At 42.1% G+C, this 20,502-nt stretch overlaps 1 protein-coding gene across 4 annotated transcripts in view; it reads right to left on the bottom strand.

Annotated features, from left to right (window-relative positions):
* Positions 1 to 20,502, bottom strand: part of adamts6 (ADAM metallopeptidase with thrombospondin type 1 motif, 6) — a 77,457-nt gene that overhangs the window by 25,476 nt on the left and 31,479 nt on the right. For 3 of the 4 annotated variants that reach the window (XR_006368655.1, XM_044096738.1, XM_044096737.1), the window contains exons 12-17: positions 17,404 to 17,511; positions 14,351 to 14,496; positions 11,634 to 11,697; positions 7,907 to 8,009; positions 6,305 to 6,438; positions 273 to 396 (exon numbers count right to left, since the gene is read on the bottom strand). Coding sequence is in view for 3 of the 4 variants with exons in the window: in XM_044096738.1 (XP_043952673.1) it covers positions 273 to 396; positions 6,305 to 6,438; positions 7,907 to 8,009; positions 11,634 to 11,697; positions 14,351 to 14,496; positions 17,404 to 17,511 (679 nt within the window). In the remaining variant the exon portion in view is untranslated. The remainder of the gene's footprint in view (positions 1 to 272; positions 397 to 6,304; positions 6,439 to 7,906; positions 8,010 to 11,633; positions 11,698 to 14,350; positions 14,497 to 17,403; positions 17,512 to 20,502) is intronic. The other variant, XM_044096740.1, reaches the window with a different exon arrangement.

Below are 20,502 nucleotides of genomic sequence, written 5' to 3'. Positions count from 1 at the left end.
CCTGACCTAATTAACAGGAAAAAATACATTTCCATCTGTATCTTGACACAGCTACGGTAATCGTGATAAAGGGAAACGATTACCTTCCCAGTTCCAACCAAGTACAACACCGGTTTACCAAAAGAGGCCTGAGTCACATTATGGTCTTACAAGCAAAGCAGAAAGGGCTATCTCGGTTCAGTGCCGCAGTTCATCAGTGGAGATCAAACACATCTCTGACATGTCGACCCTCTTCTCCTAAACGCCGGTGCAGGAGGTCAGACATGGTTTACCTCCTCTGGGCAGAGAGTCGTTGAAGAGCCCCTCGGTGGCCTCACAGGTGCTGCCGTCCCCTCCGCACACACGGCAGCGGTCTTCTCTCGCGACCGAGTCCAGGATGTTGTCGCAGCCCACATGCTTTGGAAGCAACAGAGGAAGAGAGGCAAAGTCAGGATTGTTTTAACTGATTAAAGGCTGGGATTGTTTCATCTCGGTTCATGTTAGCTTTACCTTACGTTTTGTTTGAATTTTCTAATGGATAGATTTAGTTGAGAACAAGCTAAGCTACTCGTATTCAGTCTGACAGAAGGCTTACAAAATGCAAATTCAACATAATTTATGTGGTGATAGACCAACATAAAGTAGCTCATAACTGTGGAAGGGAGAGGAAAATGACCAAGGACTACATTAGCAAATTAGCGAATGGCTAGAAAACCTACGTACAAAAAACAATGGCTGCTCTGTTTTTGACATGTATCATTGCTTAAAGTTCTGTCCTTGAAGAAATGAATTTGAATCGAGTTGAATACACGTCATTTCCGATTTCTTCTCCGATGTGTTCAGGATTATGTGCAGTGTAAGGTTAGCGGCCCACTTAGCATTTAGTTTGTAGGACAAAAAGTTCTTTTTTTTGACCCACCTGGCAAGGACCACACAATATCACAGAACGTCTCAGAAAATTCAATGAAATCAGTGATTGGAATGACACACAAAAAATGAGAAGCCTTAAGATGTGTAAATACAATCCAGACATTAGCAGGTTAGCTGCTTTAGATAGTTATGGGTTGAAAAATGTTAAAAGTTTCAGTCATATACAAAAGTTCAAAGATTTTTAACTAATATGCCAGAGAAACTAGGAACGACGTGAGTTTTCACTACCTGTGTGGAGCAAAGCGCTGCCCCTCCCCTATTGTTGCGCCACCGCAGGTCAGCTAGCCAAAAGAAGGCTACTACGACTCTTTTCTTTTGCGAAAAAAATATAGAAAGTCATGCTGTGGAAACTGAAACATGACCACCCATGGATCTTATGAAGGCAGTACTGTTTTAAAAGGGCGATAAAGGCATGTCTGCCAAGCAGCAGACTAGGCGGATAGCCATGCTAATGTACAAGCTAACGTTAGCTTGCTATAGCAGTGTTACTCTATAAACGGTAAAGCAGCAAAAAGGTATATTCTGTGCAGTTGGAATTGGAAACTTTTAGTTGGTGTTTATTGAATGTAGCATCAAAATGTACATAAAAACAATAAATAAATCTTAGATATTATTTGTTATTTTAAAAGAAGAAGGAATGCATATTTATTTGGTTTAAGATAAAAGTAAAATTTTTGTAATATTCTCATGTTTAAATTGTTGCATAGACAGTTATACTGTATAATATGGTGATTTCTTCATCCATCCATCCATTTTCTGTTCACCCTTTGTCCCTAATGGGGTCAGGAGGGTTGCTGGTTCATCTCCAGCTAACATTCCGGGCGAGAGGCGGGTTCACCCTGGACAGGTCGCCAGTCTGTCACAGGGCAACACAGAGACACACAACCATTCATAACCATTCACACTCACACCTAGGGAGAATTTAGAGAGACCAATTAACCTGACAGTCATGTTTTTGGACTGTGGGAGGAAGAGAACCCGGAGAGAACCCACCATGCACAGGGAGAACATGCAAACTCCATGCAGAAAGACCGCGGGAATCGAACCCAGGACCTTCTTGCTGCAAGGCCACATTACCCTCCCTTACACGTTTTTTCTAATGCTTTTCTTTCTGGACCAGAGTGAGACAATTGTGCTATTAGCTTAGGTTCTTATTTTTGCAACACTTTTAATCGAGAGCAGCCATGTCAGGATGGGTTTGCGCAGCGTTTTTTTACTGTTTGCAGGCTTGCTGCGTCCTTCTGGCAGAACCGTCCCAGTGATTTCTGTCTGTTTCCAGGGTTTATGCTACGCTAAGCTAACAGCTGCTGCATATGAGGGAAAGCTAAGCAGGTTTATTGAGAGCTGGCATCAGTCTAACAGAAAACAAATGAACACGGTTCCCTCCTAGAGCTGAAACAGGACGGGCTCATCCAGTGTGGGGGATTTCAGAGGGAAGGATTTGTCTTTTGTTTATTTATGAAGGAAGTCACCAGAGTGCAACAATGCCCTCCACCTTTTATTTAGCCAGTATTCCCACAGCCTCATGGAAATCCACTTCCTCCACCGTTTTAACTCCAAATTCAGACATTTTATACATGTGCTGTAGTATACCAATAAAATGTTTGTTGTTGCTAGAAAGTTAATCCTGACTTTACTCTTTAATGTTCTGATAACACTAACTATATGATAATTCAGCTCAGTTCAAAGTCAAAGTTACCAGATTACTTTGTGTTTCATTTTTTATTTTTTTTTTCCCCACCAGGGGGTCCTTTTTGTGGGCTCTAGTGTCCCTTATATGACAGTAGGCTGACAGGAAAGGGGGGAAGACATGCGGCAAATGCCGTCGGGTCCGGGAATTGAACCCGCGACGGCCGCATCGAGGACTGAAGGCCTCCAAACGTGGGGTGCGCTACCCTCTGCGCCACCGGAGCACGCCCCAACTTTGTGTTTCATTTTGACAGCAGACTTTGGGAGCTCACTGACATCCAGCGCCTTGATTCGTCATTTGACACCTCGGCTTTAAACCATTCCAGCTCCTTCCGTATATTTTTTTTTTTTAAGCACAACAATACACAAAAATCAATCAGATTGTGGGGGAGAGCATCAATAGTTCAGCCTTGCCACAGATTCTCAACAGAATTTAGGTCAGGACTTCGACTAGGCCATTCTTACAAACTGCTCCGATCTACACCACTCTGTTATACCTTTGGTTTAGTGGAAGATGGAGGAGCACTGATAAATCGGCCCTGATTTTCTTAATTTTGCCAGATCTTCCCCCCCCCCGGCAAAAGCCTAACTCACCAATAGTCAGGTTATATCTGCACGTTCGCAGTTAACAATAGTCACACTTGTTGCCAATTCAGCGACTGCCTTGCTGTGTTTAGCAACATTTCAGACAGAAACATCGGTATAGGGGTAAAATCATAATCGGCAGGTCAAGTGTTTTGAAAATCGTAATCGGCAATCAGGAAAAAAACTGTAATCGGTGCACAGAAGGTAAAGTTCTGCCTCAGCCTCGAGTCTGTTGTGGCCTCCATCAACTCTGCTGAAAGCAAAACACCATTGCATGATGCTGCCACCACCATGTCTCACAGTGGGGATGTTGTGAGCAGACAGACTCTGTTTTACACCTCAACTAAGACGTTCCTCAAAGGGAACTAAATGCAAGTGTTTGTCTTTTCAAATTTTCTTTGTAAAACTGAAGAAAAAAGTAAAATTGTTATGTGCTACTCCTTGTTGGCACATAAAATACAAATAACAACTTAGTATTGCTTTTAATTGTAAAATATTTAAGCAATTCTGAGTTGGAAAAAGAAAGTTCATGGATCAGAACCTCGGAGACAAAAGTGGGTCGCAGGATTCAAATTGTAAACAAAAGAGCGCTGGTCAGCTTCTGGCCATCTAACAACACGCGGTGTGGTGTGCGTTTCTGTGTGCGCGTGTGTTGGTTCCACTCTCTCTTTTTTTTAAAATGAGAATAAGATTAAAGTTGTGGGCAGAGCCGCTGCATTTCTGTGCCAAGATGGAATTTGTACGGTCAGGTGGAAGTCAAAGCAAATACTTTAAGTGAGGAACCAAAAAGTTATTTCAGCTGCATCTGGAAGATTACACAGAAAAACCTTCTCCTGCACGCACACACACACACACACACACACACACACACACACACACACACACACACACACACACACAAAAGCCCCACAACATGATTTATGCTCATGAAAACAAAGCGAGCACCAGCTGCCAGCTCCTTTCAATAAAACCGTATTTTGCCTTGTTATTAAATCGGCCTTTTCAAATATAAAGAAAATCGTTATTCAATAAAAACTGGATTTTTTTTTTTTTTTTCTGTTTTATTTACCATGAAACAATCCAGAGTGAGGCTGCAGGGCCCTGATAAGAGCTCCTCCAGCGTCACTCGATCGCAATCAGAGACTCAAAGACCTGATTGTTCCTCACTGGAGAGTTGTTGTTTTTTTCTCTTCTCTTCCTTTTTGCTTCGGGAATCGTGTTTATAGAATTCAGCCGTCAAAGATGACCCAGCGCCGAGGTGGAGGAGGAGGAGGAAGAAAAAGGGGAGAAAAAGAAGGGAAAAGCCGAGATAGAGCGACGGCGGAGCGTTTTATTTGACAAAATTAAACGGCCAGCGTTTACAATCACAAGAGCGCACTTAAGATTACGCGCTATCGGAGCGAGCTCGCGCTACGGCCGTGTGATGAATGCGGGCTTCCAGGGCGCGCGTCTCCGCTTTCCTTTGAGCTCACTCAGACAAACCAAAGGGAGGGTTTTCTCCTCTTTTCTAGGGAATTAAGTATAATTGGGAAAATGACCATAACTGTAAAATGTTGACTTAATCCAGAATTATTTCAGAGGGAGGCTGCTGCTGCATGAAGTCTGGAGCCGTGCGAACAGACCTAAATAATCGGTTTCCTTGCGAGCGCCGCTGTGCCAGGTTATGACTGTTTTCAGGGCTTTGTTTGCGACTCGCTCTCTGCCTCTCATTAGGGCTGAGCTGAGTGAAGATCAAAAGTCACAATTCTGAGATTAAAGTCAGAATTATTATTTTATTTTTTTTTTCCCTTTTCGCAAGCCTCCAAAGACAGCTGTTTACAGATGTTCTCCATCCAATCCGGATGAGTCGAGCCATTTTGCAAAGAATGTTGCAGAAATACAAAATCTTTTGTTCTGGTTTCTAGTGCAAATATCTTAGTGCAGTTGAAACAAGACAAAACTAACTTACAAGTAACTTTTCAGCGAGATAGAAGAGCTTGTTTAAAGTCAACGATTCCTTTTGACTGATGAAAAAAATAATAGTTGAATTGGCAGATTCTCTCAGTAATAAGAAATTTTCCCGTGTTATAAAAGAACATTATTAGGGAATCACTGACTTAAAACAAGCTCTTATAGCTTTCCTCAAAAGTTACTTGTAAGTCAGATTTTTAAAAAGTGTACTAAGATTTTTGCAACACAAAACTGGACAAAAAGTGCTTGGTGAGACTGTTTCTGCAGTAGAGTGAGGAGCAGCCCATGGCGTCACGAGGCCTGCTGAAGAACTCCCTAAAACAGAAGCTCATCAGGCTCCACCTGAGTCCTGGATTGTATGAATTGCTGCCAAGCTTTGCTTCGGGGCCAGCATGCAGTTCGGGAATTGGCCATATCTCCCACAGTGAAACACAGAGGAAATTAGAAAAAGAACGTTGGGTAACTTAACGTAATCCCTGGTTCTTTGATGACAGAGTGAGGTGTTTCACCAACACATCCCTTCTTACATGGGCACGGAAATAAACTTGTTTGGAATGAGTTGAGGGGGTAGGTTGGCCGTGATACTGGATGGTGGGTGGAGCCACGGTCACGGCTCAACTTGTCTGTCACAGACAGACGTGATGTCATTGGAGCTTCCATAGTTGGGTCACACTGAGGCGATTCCCATAGTGAAACACCTCACTCTGTTATCAAAGAGCCAGGGATTACGTTAAGTTACCCAACGTCTTTATTGTTGTACTTTCCTGCTACGTTTGCTAACATACTGTGCGACTCCAGGGGGCTAAGCCCCCCTTTGTCTTTAAACCTTAGTATCACCCCTGGAAATGAGCTCAATCTCAGGATTTAAAAAGCATTTTTTTTTTTACACCCCCCCCCCCACTCAGTTTGGGGTGTGAGTACTTTTGCAAGCCACGTTTTATTCCTCAAATAATCTCAAATATTTCTTCTTGAAGGCTGTTACAGTACTCAAAAACTACCAAGCTAGATTCCATAAAAGATCTCATAAAACACATTAATTTATGCACAAATCTAAACGTTAATGTTTCTGTATAAAAACAACCACTTAATTGAAGTTTTTCCTTCAGATGTTAGGGTAAATTCCCTTGGCATGTGCTCAGCATTCCAGATGAGTGATGCTTGCTCGCCTTACCTTACACTCCCCATTGATGCAGATGTCCAGAGAGTCAGCCTGACATTGGGTGCCGTCGACGACAGCAGGGGAGCGCTCCGTGTAGAAGTTATAGCCCTCCGCCAGGCAGTTGAGCGCGCAGGGCTTCACGCCACCTGGAACACACAGCGAACACGTCGTCACCTCCAGCTGAGCCTGCGCACCGAGAGAGGTCGGCGTGACCCGAACCCTCGCAGTACCCGAGCCGCACGCTAAGCTGCAGCAGGTGTTGACAAAACGTAAAGGCGGAGAGAGGCAAAATAAAATCCACCCACCAAAGCAAAAAGACGAAACGTGAAATCCAAAAGAAACGCAACGACCTGCCAACGACAATTAGCGTGCGTACTCTATCCGTTTCTTTTTTTGTACGCAAACATGAAGCAATGTAGGTCAAGAAGTCAACGGTTGAACTGAACAGCTCTTTTGACAAATGAGATCACACTTGCATTGCAAGAATTTCAATTTCCCAAAATCTCTGCTAGTTCGACTCAACTATGTCTCATCTCCTGGTTGACTGTTGACCCCGAGATGCAGCGAGTGAGGAGTCCAGGACTCCAAGTTTGGTCCAGCAGCAGCGGCTGAAAAGATTTAGAGGAATGTCAGGAACTCTGCAGACATCACACAGAAGTGGCTCTCTGTTGGTGTGAACGGGGAACACGGCTCCAGAAGGGCCTGCAAGCTGTCAGCGGTGACACGGAGAGGACGACAGACCTCACTGCTCTGGGCTTCTACAAAACAGGCTTCCTATGCAGTCTGGACAGACTGGACGGGTCTGGGATCCGATTGAAGTATTTGAAATGTTTGAGTAGGTATGGAAAAGGAGAGTAGAGTATTTATAGAGTATGTTTTGTTCCCACTGTCTCCATTCCTTCATTAATTTCTCTTTCATTTGTAAAATCTAACCACTGTGGATCTTTTTATGGATTTAAAGGGGCCATATTATGTATTACGTATTACAAAGTGCCATTTTATAACACAATCAAGTAACTGTATTGTTATAAAAATAGTGAATATATCAAATATGACTTAAAAGATTTTTGATTTTGTAATTTAAAGCCTTAAAATTGGGTTTCTGTCTCTTTAAAAAACTCCTGCTCTTTCTGAAACTCCGCCTTCAGGAAATTATCACAACACTGCTCCTCTATTAACCATTTAATTATGTTTTTACCAGCGTTGAGAAGTAGCTCCTATAATGAGCTCAAAAGATACTCAGTTCTACCAGGTGTTTGCTAATTGCTGCTGGCTAGTCTGAAGGAGCCGACGGGGGAGTCGTTAAGGGACGGTTCCTCTGTGAGGCGGAAGCTTGGAAGCGGCAGCTCAGAGGACGAGCTTCGTCCTCGAAGGCGGAGCTAGGTCCACCCAAGTGTTTTTCACAGCTGAATGATTGCCACGGAGACTAAAGGATTTCTCAAACATGAATGGAAGAGTCAAAGCAACACTCCAGGTGTGTTTATAAAATATGATATAAAGCTTAAAAAAGTCAATTTTACATAATAACACCCATTTAAGGGTTGGCTTTAGCCTGTGATTGTTGCTTCTTTCACGAGGATCTTGTGGAAAAACGTGCTGCAGTCGTGAACTCACCACCAGTGTAAGGCTTCCAGTTGTAATACTTCCCACGGAAAGGCATGTTATCAAAATCAGCGCACTGCTTCTCCCTGAAATCTTGAGATCCAGCTGGGCATGCCTGGGAAAAAAAATAGATTTTTTAATACTTAGGATTTGACTAATCCAACGCTTAAACATTATTCGCTTCTTTTTTATTTTCCTGTGATACAAATCCCAGACATGTTAAGTAAAGATCCATGTTATATCCCGCCTCTCACCCAGTAAACACTGGAGATAACATTACTTTCAGTCAGAAGAAATGTTAATAGGCTAAAAATTTTATTTTACCAAAACACCCCAAGGGTATGAATAATTTTGGCCTCATCTAAAAATTCCACCTAAATATGAAGTACTTGTGCTGACGCTATAAAGCACAGCATTTCTGTCCAAAATGTATTTTATTCATTTTTTTTTTTTATGCATGAAAAACATAAAAACTGTGATTTTATCCCCCCCAACTCTCCTGAACCAAAGTTTACATAAACACCTTTCGATATCTGTGTGTAAGTTTACCCACGCAGAATCCGATCACAATAACTCCATCTCCAGTACCTCCAGTTCGCAGCAACGGGCCAATAAAAACGCCAGGATCTCCCCCAGAGACAGCAGCAAAGGACAATTTAAAAATAAAAATAAAATAAAAAAAATCTGAGCATCTTCCAGCGTTTCATTGTTGACTCAGTGGGAACTGTGGTCCGCGTCTCTCTAGCGCTTACTTTTCATCGGGAATCTGTTCTACGATAAATAACTGATCCGATTTAGAAACAGAAACAACACAAACCGCAGTCTGCGCGGGGAAGCGTTCGTAGTTTTCACCAAACATCACACACGCGCTCGCAGAATTCCCTGGACGGAGATCGGTTGGCGGTATGAAGCAGCGGCCGGGGCCTCTTGTTTGTTTTCCAAAGAAAGCACTCGCCGCTTGCTCGCTGTTATTCATAAGATTTGCGGTTAAACGTCTAGTAGGGCTTAAACTATTTCAATTTTCACCAAGAGGGGGGAAAAAAACCCAACAACAACCAAACAACAATTTCAAAAATAGTTGAACAGAGGTCTCAGTTTGCAACCATCTTAAATAATTGCACAAAGCAAAGCCCTGAAGCTTGGAGAAAACTCATGAGAATCAGCTGTGAGACTGACACAGAAGTGTCACTAGCGATCCAAAATGTAAAATAAAAGCAGAATAAATGCAGACATACCTGGGGAACAATAAGGACTTTTGTTTCCAGGCAATGTTTCAGATTAAGGATGCACCGATACACTTTTTTCACTTCCGATACCAGTATCGATATCTGAGGTTTGGTATCGGTCAATACCGACCCGACACAGAAAAACAGAGCTGAGTTGACTTGAAATGGTTCTTTTTCTAAACACAGACATAAATGTTCTGAATTACACATGCATTTGATAACTTTCCACCAGTGCAGCACATTTAAATACACCAATAGCTTCACAAGTTTGGTCAAACATGTGAAAACAAACTGCAACAAACATTACAAATGGTTCAGAAAGCAATTAGGAATTCTAATTTTGATGCAACATATATAATAAACCATGACGTAGATCCTTATGGATCGGGCACATTGTCACCGATACCCAATCTAGAATTTTTTTCAATGTTGGGACCGATACGGATATTAATATCGGATTGGTGCGTCTCTATTTCAGATAAAAGAGGTCTGATGACAGACCTCATATGAAAATAATGAATACATCTAAACTGTTAGAGTCGTTTTGGAGGTTTGATTATTCTGCGTTCCTTAGCCTCTTCCTTTGATTAGACCAGTCTTGCTTCTGTTTTATTTTCATTCGATCCTTCTTAGTGTTTCTCGCTATGTTTATGTCTAGTTATTATTTTTTTTCTTAGTCTAGTCCTGTTGTTTCTCTGCCCTGCTTTGCTCCTGGATTCCTGGTTTTTTTTTGTTTTTTTTTCTGCTCTGGCTCCCTGCGTCCCTCGTGATTTTCTCCCAGGTTCTTTCATCATTTTGGGGTCATTAAACATTCCTCATCTACAAGCTGCCTCTGCGTCTCTCCATTTGGGTCCATTTTTAAACTACACATCAAACCAACCTGGCCTTGTGTAAAAGTAGAATAATAGGTGCCCGTCTTGTAAAATTATACAATAACTGTAATGAACCACATTTTCTTGGTTCAATTTCATGAGCAAAACTTTTACAATAAAGAAAAAAAATTTTAATAAATCACTTAACAAGAACTTGTATGGAAACATGCAGTGAGTGAAAATATCTCACTAAAGTAGACAAAATGCACAAATGAGTGAATTTCCTGCAAATAATTTAGTCACTTTTAGGCCTGTCATAATGAGACATTTTGCTGCACAATAGATTGTCCTAGAGGATATTGCGACAAATGACAATATTGTTGCTCTGAGACAATTGTGGACCTTGATCTCAGCATATCTGAGGATGAGGGACACTATGCTGTTAAAAAACTGTGTCTAACGTCAAATGTCACCATCTCATGGTCGTGTGATACAAGCCGTCGACTCTCAGACCTGATTTAGGTAGAAATGTAAGAAAATCCACTGAGGAAAATATGAGAAGTGTCTTTCTTTTCAAGAGTTTGAGATGATAAATAAAGAAAAATAAACTTTGCAGTCGATCAAGGTGTATGGAATAAAGAGACAGGGCCGGCCCAAGCTTTTTTGGGGCCCTATAGGCATATTTTCATTTGGTGCCCCCTCTCCACCTACATGTCAACACCAGAAGAATCATCATTCTTAAGCTACTCTACTCTAGCTATGATTAGCATCATTTAATTGGCTTACATCATACCAGGGTTTTTATGGAAGTTGATGTTAACCTTACAAGAGTAGCAAAAGGAAAAGAAAAAACACAATTATTTGGATTTTGAAATGCAGAGGGGTATTGAAGTATTTTCACTATTTGAAAGTATATCAGCTGATAAACATTGAATTTACATTAAGCAAGTTAGGAAGTTTAATTATATTTCCACAACAGTGGCACAAACGTCCATCAACAGCAGAAAAAGATTAATTTATTGTGTAACTACTATACAAAATACTATAGAAAAATTTTTTTTTTGCAAGTGTAATAGCAAATACTATATATATGTATATATAACTTTTTATCATCCTAACTTTGTGCTCTTGAGGGCCCCCTGGTGGTGTGGAGGCCCTAAGCAGCCACTTAACTCGCATTTGCCTTGGGCTGGCTCTATACCATGATATGGACATAAAATGTTATTGTGATCTTTTGTGTCACGGTTGTGATAACAATTAAGATTATAATTAAATTTTTTACTTATTTTCTAAGCTAAAAAAAAAAAAAAAAAAGCAAGATGTTGGCTGCATGGCACATCATTCATGGTGCAACAAACACAAAGGTTGTTCTAGAAGCCCATCCCCACCTGAAACAGGCTTCTTCAGGACACCACTTACTTTAAAACATGTGATTCATGTCACTAAACTGTACACAGTACCTGCATTTAATCCTATTTTTGAATTGATATGAATTGGTGCTGTTACGGAGTAAAAAGTGGCTAAAATAACATTTTTGATCACAATGTCACCTTACCTTCTTTTTATATAACATCAATATCTGAAATTTATCATGACAGCGATACATCCAAACTCTTATCGTGATAAGAAGTTTTCCATGATAAATGATAAACGATACGATAAATGCCCTCCCCTCAGGCAAAGTCTTAAAAATGGACTCACGTCGGTGTTACAGGATCTGTACCGTTTTCTCTCTCCAAGACAGTACTTTCCTCCTCCAGACGGTCTGAAAGGAACAGGAGATGTGAATGAATGGAGGGGAGGGAATTAAGAGAGACGGGAAAAAAGATATTGTTAATTTGGCATCTCGAATTACAACCATGATTTATTTTTAGGATGCAACACTAGAGCGAGCGGCTGCACGCCGCACACGGACAAGTTCTGGTGACAAAGTCTCTGCCGGGACACAGAGAAGCGTGTTTGTGTGTGAATGCGCTGCCTTGCTGAGTCTGCGTTTCATTCATGAAACCCAAGCTCCGCCGAGACCCCTTAAGTGTGACGTGACATTTAGGTTTGGACGAGACGAGCGGTCTGTAACTCCAGAACCATTCTCTTCTCAGAAATCTTTTTTTTTTTCTACCTCCACTCCGTCTTTGAGAGATTTATTTTTCTTCTTTTATTCCTCCTTTCTCCTTCATTAGCCTCTCTTTTTCCTCCATGATTATTTCCACTTCAGTGCAAAAGAGGCTCCTGTAATGAATGTGTTCGAGGCTCCTCTGGCTGTGTTTATTCATCCCTCCCCTCCACTTTGCACCGATCCCTGAGCTGCGCTGATTACCGTACACAGGTGGTCCACATTACGCTGGTGCCTTCCCTTTCCCACCCTGTTTCTCTCTCCACCCCTCATCTTATTCGCAGTCTCTTCCTTTTTTGTCTTCCCGTGGCGTGTTGGATGAAACACCTCTGCTTCCAAAACAACAGAATGCGACAGTGGAAGGAGAATAAAACCCCCCCAGATGTCTGCATGAAGGCCGGAGATGCTCTGGTTGCTTTAAAATTAAAAAAAGACAATTAAAAAGCATCACCAACCCAAAGCTTTGAGGAATTATCCACTTCAGGTTTGACTAGTTTTAAAACTGTTAAGATTTTGAATTGGAAGGTGATCATTTGTGCAGTAGCTCTGATTTGTTCTTGTACACTTTAGTTCTGAATTTTTCGGGGTTAAGACGTTTCACATTGAACATTAACTTCGTCTAGTTTTGGATGCCGTACAACTGGAAGGATTCTTGGGCTATTTTTTAAACTTTCGGATAGTTAGTCATAAAGCGTAACGGTTAGCAGTGCACCGATTGCAGTTTTCAGGCTGATCTTTAAAAAGCCTGACCTGCTGATTCCCGATTTGGCTTATACTGATTTTTTTTTTTGTCTGAAATGTTGCTAAATATGGCAAGAAAGTTGCTGAGTTGTTAATGGTGGGGTGACTATTGTTAACCGTAAACATGCAGATGTGACCTGGTGGACAGACGAACCTCTCTCAATGCAGAGAAAACAGGACAGTGGTTGATTTTTTAGAATTTTTCTTTTTCTTTTGCCGATAAGATCAGTGGATACGATTGGCTTCACATGGCCGATCACCAAAAAGTAAGGAAATCAGGGCGACTAGCTGATTAGCATCTCAAATGCTAGCTGAACTACGACACCAAAGGAGTTGAAAAGGAGGCTTCATGGATGGAAGGCGGGACCAATGAGAGACGGAGGAAGTTCAAAACATCTTTTCCATCTATCTGAACAAGCATGGATTATACCCCCGACTCCAACATCTCTCAAACGACCAGACAGGAATTACAAGAGGAGCGGCAAAAGCAAATGACACAGATTAGCAGTGCTAGCCAACAGCTGATAAATATCATCTCTGCTGCCTGGATGTTGAGCTGTTAGCATGTGATGAGAGTCACGAGGGTGTCATACAGCAACAGCCTTCAGTCAGAGGCCTCTTCAGATTCACTGCACGACTGACTGATACTGGAGCCTCTTCCTTCCCACAGCGTCAGCATCCATGACGACATTTTGAGTATTGGCAACATTTAATTTTTTCGGGGGGACAAATGAACTAGGGCTGTATAATATGGCTCAAAAATATTTCATGATTTGGAAACATCGTTAGAAGTTTATTTTCCTGGAGTGTATAGGATAACCTATCAGTTTGCTGACTAAAAGGTGTATTGTTTGACTTGTCAATTGCGGGAAATGGGCGTGCTGTGGTGACGTAGGGGATAGCGCAACCCATATTTGGAGGCCTTTAGTCCTCGACGCGGCCGTCGCGGGTTCGATTCCCGGACCCGACCGACATTTGCTGCATGTCTTCCCCACTCTCCTTCCCCCCTTCCTGTCAACCTACTGACATATAAGAGACACTAGAGCCCACAAAAAGACCGCCTGAAGGGGGAAAAGAAGAAGTGGTAAATCAGTGTGTAAGACTGAAAGACAATCATTCATCACTCTTCAACATTTTTGTTTTCTTCTTTTCACCGCAAAGTGAATTAGGATTAGTGTAAAGTGATTTCATTTGAATTTTTGGTGTTTTTCCAAAGGAAACATGTCAGATTTAGGAAGATCGTTTTCCAAAGTCTATTAATAATTACTTTTCAGTATCAAAAAATATTTGCTTCACGTATGCCACTGCCTCAAGCTTTATGAAAGCAAATGCTCATAAAACATAAATTAAATGGGTTTTTTTTCAGTCTGTGAATCAGGAATAAATCCACCCGAAAAAACATTTCAGAGCGTATTTTACAACAAAAAGCAGCCCAGTTCCTGTCGCTCTGCTCCCACGTGGATGTAGCGCACATGCAACAAACAAAATAGACACAAACACACACTTGTAGGCAGGACCTGGGTGTGTGTGTTCGGCTTGCTGTGGCTTACTTTTGCCTACTTACGCTGGGCTGTCACAGTGCCTCATGGAGGAAGATACGCCGCCTCCGCAGGTCCGGCTACACTCTCCCCACAAGGACCACGGCCCCCAGCCGCCGTCCGCGCTCTCGGGCCGGGAGCCGAAGGCGACGCATTCTCCCTGGAAACACCACTGGTCACGGAGGGGCGAAAACAAGCAGAGAGCAAAAAAGGAAGGTTTTGTTAGTATAGAGTTAAATCTGTTATTACGTAGCGGTGGAACTTGATTAAAATTAATCGCAGTGTCTGTACTGAAAGAATCCCATCGTCATCAAAAACTATATATGAACGAAATAAGCAACATATAAACCCTTTTTGCTCCTGAATTATTGAATAAATAGACATACAGGCTCAACAATGATTGTTTTTAATCTACTTTTTCATCTGTTGTGCAGATGATTCAGCCCTCATTTTGGTGCAAAGTGTTATTATATCCATTCAGCTTTCAAGTGTTTCAGGAATCAGTCATGAAACTGTTTTGGAAAAAATCTCTCTACAAATCCTGACGTTCGCATTGGGAACGATGACTGGCATTGAGTTGCTATTTTGCATCAGGCTAAGTTCTTTTAGCCCAACAAGTCTTTTCCAGTTGGGTTCAAGTTTCTTAGCAAGGAACTTCACTTTGAGACAGTGATTAAAATAATATCAATGAAAACCTGCCATCACAACCCCTATAGTTGTGCAACTAAAATAAAAGCTGGTTATATAATCATAAGAAAAGAAAAACTTTCACCTATTATATGACTATTTGAAACATTCTAGCTCATGGCTTGACAATTTCCGTGGATGTGTGATGGTTCCCGAGGCAGGAGAGGAACAAAAAGAGCGCAGAGTTATTTTTCAGGGGCTAAGCCGGTCAGCGTTGGTGGTGGAGGAGGGGATCAGAAAGTGGCTTTTGTCTCTCCAACTGGGTCAGTGGGTTATTGTCCCACTGAAAGTGAAACTGAAACGGTCAAGGTGAGGGCTTCGCTAGGGCCACCGTTCTATTTGTCTGACTCGCTCCATTCATGTGCCAAGGCCCTGTCTAAACAAGAATAGCATTAGCAGAGGGAGAGAGGACAAAGGGATCGGTGCTCAAAACTTTAAAGTATAATTCATATCCATGGGTTCGTTTGAAGACAGTAAAAACTCAAAAGCTTGACTGATCCTCTCTTATCCCCTCCACTCCCTCCTATGGTCTCTTCCGTCAAACTCGCTGCTTCTCTGCTCTTCATACGCTAGAAGAGAAACGGCTGACAATCATATTCCTCCAGCAGGGGCAGGGCCCCCCCATTCCTCCCCTATGGTTTCAACCTGGGGCCTCCCTGTGTACGTGGGCTCCGGTCCTCAAAGGCTCCAACCAGCTAATGGTAATCACAGGCGACAGCTCATGACGCTCTCCTATTCTTCCCTTTTGGAGCGCGGACCGTCCGGCGACAATGGCTGCTGTAATCCACGTTAAAACTGTCTCCCCCTAACCTGGCTGGCATAATCAGAGGCTTGATGACCTACAACTCTTCAGGATTGGGTGAGTGTGTGTGTGTGTGTGTGTGTGTGTGTGTGTGTGTGGGTGTGTGTGTGTGCGTGTGTGTGTGTGTGTGTGTGTGTGTGTGTGTGTGTGTGGGTGTGTGTGTGTGCGTGTGTGTGTGTGCGTGAATGGCAGCAGCAACTGGAGGAGAGCATGTTTATGGAAAAGAACCCTTGTGGAAGCTGAGATTGGTGAATGTCACCAAACAAATGATCGCCAAAAAGGGTTAAAGGAAGAAAAGCTAAAGAAAGTCTACGGACCTTAAAAGGTAAGGCATGTACATCGATGACGCCTTGCAAAAGTATAAATTTCCCTTGAACTTACTACCAAAAAAACTATTTTATTTCATAGATTCACCCAAAGAAGTACATAATGATGAAGTGTAGGAAAATATCAGATGGTTTTTACGTGAATGCGTAATGAAACTCTGGTACAAACTCTGGTTGGCCTACAAACCTCGGTCTCGGTTCAGTTGAAGTGAACTCTGGTGCGGTTCAAATGGATATGTGATCGCCACGCAGACAGGAGCAGCTTCCTGCTCCAAAAGCAGGAAGCTGACCATAGTGCAAGGCATTCTGGGTAAAATACAACCAAAACAAATTTCTGAGTGAACCGTTAGGAGAAATAGATCGCAGTCTTTAGCTAAAGACAAAAGAGAAATCCTACAACAGCTAAAAACCAATACCACTCCATTTTGTTTATGTTTTGTGAAGACAGAAATCTTCTTCAGAGGTTTTTATGTTGTTTCCTTCCGTGGTTCTTGGTGCAGCGCCACCACAGGTGAGGAGGTGAACAGTTTTCTTTATGTTTTTTTGCCTGCTTAGATGCATCCACTGTGAAGCTAGTTTTATTACGGCTTTAAGGATGCTGTGACACAGTGGAAAACGAAACACAAACTAATTCCTCGACTGGTTAACTGTTAGCTGTCATTCCTTGTCTTTATCTCTTCAATAACATATTAAATAGACATTATCTTAATAAACCAAAAGTAAGCTAATTTTATTTTTTAAAAAACTAAAAAAAACAGGTCTTGCATAGTTGCTGTATTCAACAAGTAAATATTGTCCAAAACCTTTTGGAGTTTTATCATCCTCGTTTTTTCTCCTGTTTTTTTTTTCCGTCTTTACTTTTGACAACAAAGGTTGAGCAATGGTCGCTGGAGTTAGCGAAATGTAACCAATAAAACAGAAACTCTAAACACTTTGTCTTGTACCTAAATAAATGTTTAAGAAGATTTTATGTGGATGTAAAAATCTCAAATTAATTCTTAAATTGTGGACCAAAGGGCCAAACAAAATCATCCAGAGGGGCGCAAATGGCCCCCTGGCCACACTTTGGACATCCCTGGTTTAAGATGAGGTTCAATCTTCTAACTGGTTGTTAGCTGTGGGTGATTTCATGAGTCTGGAAAAAAAAAAACTAGTTTCTTTTTGTTGTGAAAATAAACTATGGAAAAGTTAGGAGAGGGGTTCTTTTAGGTTGTTTCCAATATTTTTTATATGCAAAAAAAAAACAACCATGTGACTGACTTACCCCTTTCTCAATGCTGCCAGTCTGGCACAGAGTCCCCTCTGCAGCCGGGATACTGTTAGTTACACAGCGGTTGCTTTTGCTAAGGCACCAGAGCTCTCTACACACTTCCTAGGAAAGAAGGCAAAAAGCAAGTTGGTCAGAATAAATCACATCAGCAGACTGGAGGGCTGCAGGGGGTGAACTGTTGGGAAAAGAGTGAGGCTGATTTATCATTGGATTTTTGTGGTTTTCCTTTTGGTGTTTTTCTTCTGCTGCCTGGCAGTTGTGAGATCAGCAAAAACAAAAGAAGACAAATGACAGAAATTAATCTATGAATCAACATCATTTGAGATGAAATCAGAAAACGAGAGGAGTTGAGACCGCGTCTTGTCTTCTGACATCAAGAGGCCATATGCTTTAGATCACAGTGCATCTTAAGCAATAAGCCAAGGGTCATCCGGTGCTCTTAATGCGCTTTTATGAGAAATGAAGAGTCAGCTGGATCAACAGCATGACTAACATTTTTTCTTTTTTTTCATCATTTGCCTCAGAACCACATGGGACCGTGACATCAGTTCAAGAAATCCCCATTTTGGCGCCTCATTATGGGAAACCATGGGTGAGCAACAGGCCTCCCAAGTCTAAGATGAAGACAAGCTCCAAGCCCTGACAGATATCTGCACTATTACTGAGCGGCAGGGCCAGACTAAGCCTTTTTGGCGCCCTAAGCAGATTTTCATTTGGGGCCCCTATGCCAATATGTCAACACCTGATGCGTTTTCATTCATACGCTACTCTTATGTGTGTAAACGTGTCTGTTGTGATTTTCAGAAATGAGTGGTATTAAAGTGTGCCATAGTGTTTTAATTATTTGAAAGTAACATCAACTGATAAACATTAAATTTACAGTGAACAAGTTGACAAGTTTGATGTCTAACATTTTCCAAACAGCAGGAAGAGATTAATCTGTTATGTGTGTACAAACTACAAAAACAATAGAGAAATTGTTTTTCCATGGTGTTATCCAATGTTACTTAAAAAAACCAACGGGGGGCGTGCTGTGGTGGCGTAGGGGATAGCGCGACCCATGTTTGGAGGTCTTCAGTCCTCGACGCGGCCGTCGCGGGTTCGATTCCCGGACCCGGCGACATTTGCTGCATGCCTTCCCCCTTCTCCTTCCCCCTTTCCTGTCAGCCTACTGACATATAAGGGACACTAGAGCCCACAAAAAGACCCCCTGGTGGGGAAAAAAACCCCAAAAAAACATTCCTTTAAATAACACTGTAATTAAAAAAAGTTACATTTTTTAAAAACATTTTTAAAACATTTCAAAGTGACATTCTTAAATGTCACATTCTATTGTGACGTCACCATGACAATCATCGGTTTTAGCTGTGAAGTTGTCAACATGATGTTAAATCTTAAATGTACGTGCAACATACAAAAGAAAAAGGGACGCAGTTCTTTGCTACTAACCGTGTACACTGCGACAACTAGATTTCAAGGTCGAGAAAAAGTTTGAATTTAAAAATTAGTGAGGGAGAGGGAAGTAGGTCAGTTATGCTAGCTTGACTTTGGTAATTTAACATGTAGATGTGCTGCAGAATTCGGTGTGTTTTGATTCAGTTAAAAAAGAAAGGGCGACTCACACACCAACTGCGACAGATCATCAGTAGAGCAGAGGGTTAAATTAGCTGATCATCCACCACTGTGTTCAGATGACCATTTATTAAAAATCGCAAAATAAACTTTGAGCTTGAAAGCATAATACTGTAACAGACTGAATGTTCTGTGCTTTGTGTGGGACTTTTTAGTTTGTTTTTTGGTCTTGAATCCTGATACACTAGAGGAGCTGTTGTCAGTCAGTTGCTATGGCAACAGTTCTGTGTGTAGCATCATGTCATCACCCTGGTGGCGTGGGATCCCTAAGCGGTAATCAGCCGCTTCACTCTCATGTGCCTTGGGCCGGTTCTGCTGAGTGGTTCTGAAGCATCGCTCCTGGAACTCCTACAGAATCCATTTGGACTACCGCAGAAAAGGAAGGCAGCATAAACGGATCATCCGTGCTACCAGAACAGTCCTGTACAGCCTTGCATTAGATTTCCCATTGAGCCAAACTGGATTGCCCCCCATCTCTCGACTTCAAAGGCTTCTTTTACGGGACAGTTGTAAGCGGCAAATGAAAGAGAGTTATGGCTCCTCGCATAGATCCTGAGACCCGGGGTCAGCAAATACGCCCACAGCTCCCAGAGCCTGTCCATATTAAATAAAGCAGCAAACTGACACTCTCAGGTTGCAAGTTCTCCCCTTCTGCCAGGTGCTTTCAATAAGCCACCGCGCCGCTCCGTTCACTATCATCAGCCACACTCAAAGGTCAAGCCGTCCAGACCTCAAAGAACGCGGATGAGCGCTGGGACGGATTTATGCTAGCCAACGACAAGCTGACGATGAAAAAGACTTTTCTAATACAGGCATCAAACGGTGCTTGTTTTATTTGAAAGGTTTCGGCTTCCACTGCACTTGGGAAGAACTCCCATCTGTGCCGGTAAGCTTCCAGTGTGACTCAACGATGGGATGGATCCACGTAGCTAAATTACCGCTGTAAAAAAAAACAAAACATCCTCTCTTGACGACTGTAATGCTTTTCCCACCTCTGACGCAGTCTCAAGCTGAGATTTAAAGTCCGTGACGACCCCCGGGGCTCAGTCATCAACAAGGGTACGCTTAGTTAAAGCCTCTAAAGCCCATAGTCGGAGAAATATGGTAGCTGTGTTGTTCTGCACCAGTGTTTCCAAACTATGTTGGGCAATTCCCCACCAAAATACCAAAAAACACAAAATAATATACTGTGTGTGCTCTTCAGCTCAAGAAAGTTTTGCTTTTTCATTGTGGTAGATTTTTAACAAATCTATATTTCCCTTCAGGTACCTACCCTGCTGGACATGCCGATCAAGACGGTTCTGGCTAGCCTCAAAGAAATTAAATATTTCATGTTCTTTGAATTTCAATCTAAAGTTACAGGTCATTCGTTACGTCCAATGCTGGTCACTGCCTTCCGACGCAATTCCGCTCCACTTTAATCTCTTTTCACATGATGTTCTGGAATTTCTCCCGTTGACT

Source organism: Gambusia affinis, linkage group LG17 (assembly GCF_019740435.1).
Source record: "Gambusia affinis linkage group LG17, SWU_Gaff_1.0, whole genome shotgun sequence".
Classification (NCBI taxonomy): domain Eukaryota; kingdom Metazoa; phylum Chordata; class Actinopteri; order Cyprinodontiformes; family Poeciliidae; genus Gambusia; species Gambusia affinis.
The sequence above is the reverse complement of the archived record's forward strand: the minus strand, read 5'-3'. Positions and strand labels throughout refer to the sequence as shown.